We start from the raw sequence: 1,892 nt of genomic DNA, 5'->3' as shown, positions 1-1,892 counted from the left end.
CTTATCTGCATCGTGCGGAACATGCACTAGCTGTTGAGTCGTAATGCCAGATTGTGTCATACCCATACGCACCAGTTCTGTATATTTACAATTCTGTATAATTACAGAAACTGCAGTTAATTTACAGTATCTCCAGTTACCCAAGTTCACATGCTAAGATGCAAGATGATATTGCACAGAAGTATAGCTGTGGCTACCCAGCCTTCTTTAGTATGTGGAACCTTGGGAGGTACAGGGTACAGAGGTAGGGAATCATATGGACATGGGTTGCAGTCCCAGTTTGCTGTAGTCCATATCATAAAAATAAGAGAACTAGGGAATATGTTCCTGTTTTAAGAAGAGATGAGATTATAGCAGGAAGCTATACAGTATAGGCTTAGTGCAAGTTTGGGGTAGGAAGGTGTGTGCAACTGGGAAGCACACGTTGAAATCAGGATTCGGGATGAGAAGACAGGCAGCAGTAGTCATAAGGATTTATGGATCCATTTCATCTTCCTTGTCCATAGCTATAGAATCCTGAGTATGATTCTGTAATAGATGAAGTATTTTCTGTGAAATATTTTCATAGAATCATAGAATATTTTCGGTTGGAAGGAATCTTAAACATCATCTACTTCCAACTCATCTGCATGGGCAGGTACACCTTCCACTAGACCAGGTTGCTCAAAGCCCCATCCAACACCCCAAAGTCTTTTTCCTCAGGGCTGCTTTCAATCCATTCCTTACCCAGCCTGTATTTGTGCTTGGGACTGCCCCGGCCCAGATGCAGGACTTTGCACTTGGCCCTGTTGAACTTTATTAGGTTTGCACAGGCCCACCTCTTGAGCCTGTCAAGGTCCTTCTGGATGGCATCCCTTCCTTCCAGTGTGTCTACTGCACCATTTTGAAGCCACCTTCTGTTATCTAAAGGATATTTTGATCTGAATAGGTCTTGGACAGGGATCACCAACATGTGTCAAATCTAATCTTTTCTGCCATGACATAAACAACACTTCAAGCTGTAATAAAAATGCAGTTAGCATAATGTGCATTTTGAGGGTTAAGCAGGATGTTGTGGTCCGTAGCTGATATGCCCCTGTGCTCTGAACTAGTACATGGTTCTTGAGACCTGTTCCCGCCACTGTCAGTTAAAGACCCAGAACCTCAGGAGGAGGCTTGGAGCTATACTTATCTTCCCACACTAAGATGGATTAAAAACACACACTCAAGCCCTTGGAGTATGATTCTGGAGCTGGTCTCCTTGCTGAAGCTACTGACAACAACATTAACTTTGATAAGAACAAGGCTAAGACCTGTATGAGCACACATGATAGAGATTTAGTGGTAGCTACATTCTTGCGTGAAGGGGAAACCTTATCACTTTCGAGGCAATACTGGGTGACATGATTTTGACAGAAATTATTTTGGATTATCAAAATCCTAACATCACATTGCAGTCTTCAGCAGCCTCCAAAGGCTACATTCAGTCTGACATTTTAATGTCCTATTCATTCTTAGCACATACCAAGGGCAACTCTTGCTGCTGATGCATCATAATTGATCCAGAATGACACCCATGATAAAATGGTAATCAGTATGGAGGGCATGTAGGTTTGAAGAATAAAGTATCCAATGTTTCTCTTCAACCTGAAGCTCAGTGAGAGTCTTGGATAGGCACCTGAGGAAAGGGAGGGGAAAACATTGTTATTTATACTGAAGAGAAGACACTTGCAGATATTTGTCTTCAGTTTCCGTAGAAACTAAAGCACACACATTTCATGGGGTAATATGACATCTGCAGAACAGTAGGGAAAACGCCTTCACTAGATTACTGGTTGGTATTATAGGAAACTGTGCAGTGAATATGGTGATATCCAAGCAATTTGTATTTGGGAAGAAAAGAGAGAGAAAGG

General features: G+C 42.0%; 1 protein-coding gene across 1 annotated transcript in view; it reads right to left on the bottom strand.

Annotated features, from left to right (window-relative positions):
• Positions 1 to 1,660, bottom strand: part of LOC104413023 (gamma-aminobutyric acid receptor subunit beta-3) — a 16,633-nt gene extending 14,973 nt beyond the window's left edge. The window contains exon 1 of the mRNA XM_010023912.1: positions 1,505 to 1,660. Within this exon, the coding sequence (XP_010022214.1) occupies positions 1,505 to 1,586 (82 nt within the window). The 5' untranslated portion in view covers positions 1,587 to 1,660. The remainder of the gene's footprint in view (positions 1 to 1,504) is intronic.
• Between the last annotated feature and the right edge of the window lie 232 nt (positions 1,661 to 1,892).

The sequence above is a fragment of the Nestor notabilis genome, unplaced genomic scaffold (assembly GCF_000696875.1).
Source record: "Nestor notabilis isolate BGI_N333 unplaced genomic scaffold, ASM69687v1 scaffold5451, whole genome shotgun sequence".
In the NCBI taxonomy this organism is placed as follows: Eukaryota; Metazoa; Chordata; class Aves; order Psittaciformes; family Psittacidae; genus Nestor; species Nestor notabilis.
Note: the sequence above shows the minus strand (reverse complement) of the source record. Positions and strands in the feature narration are given on the sequence as shown.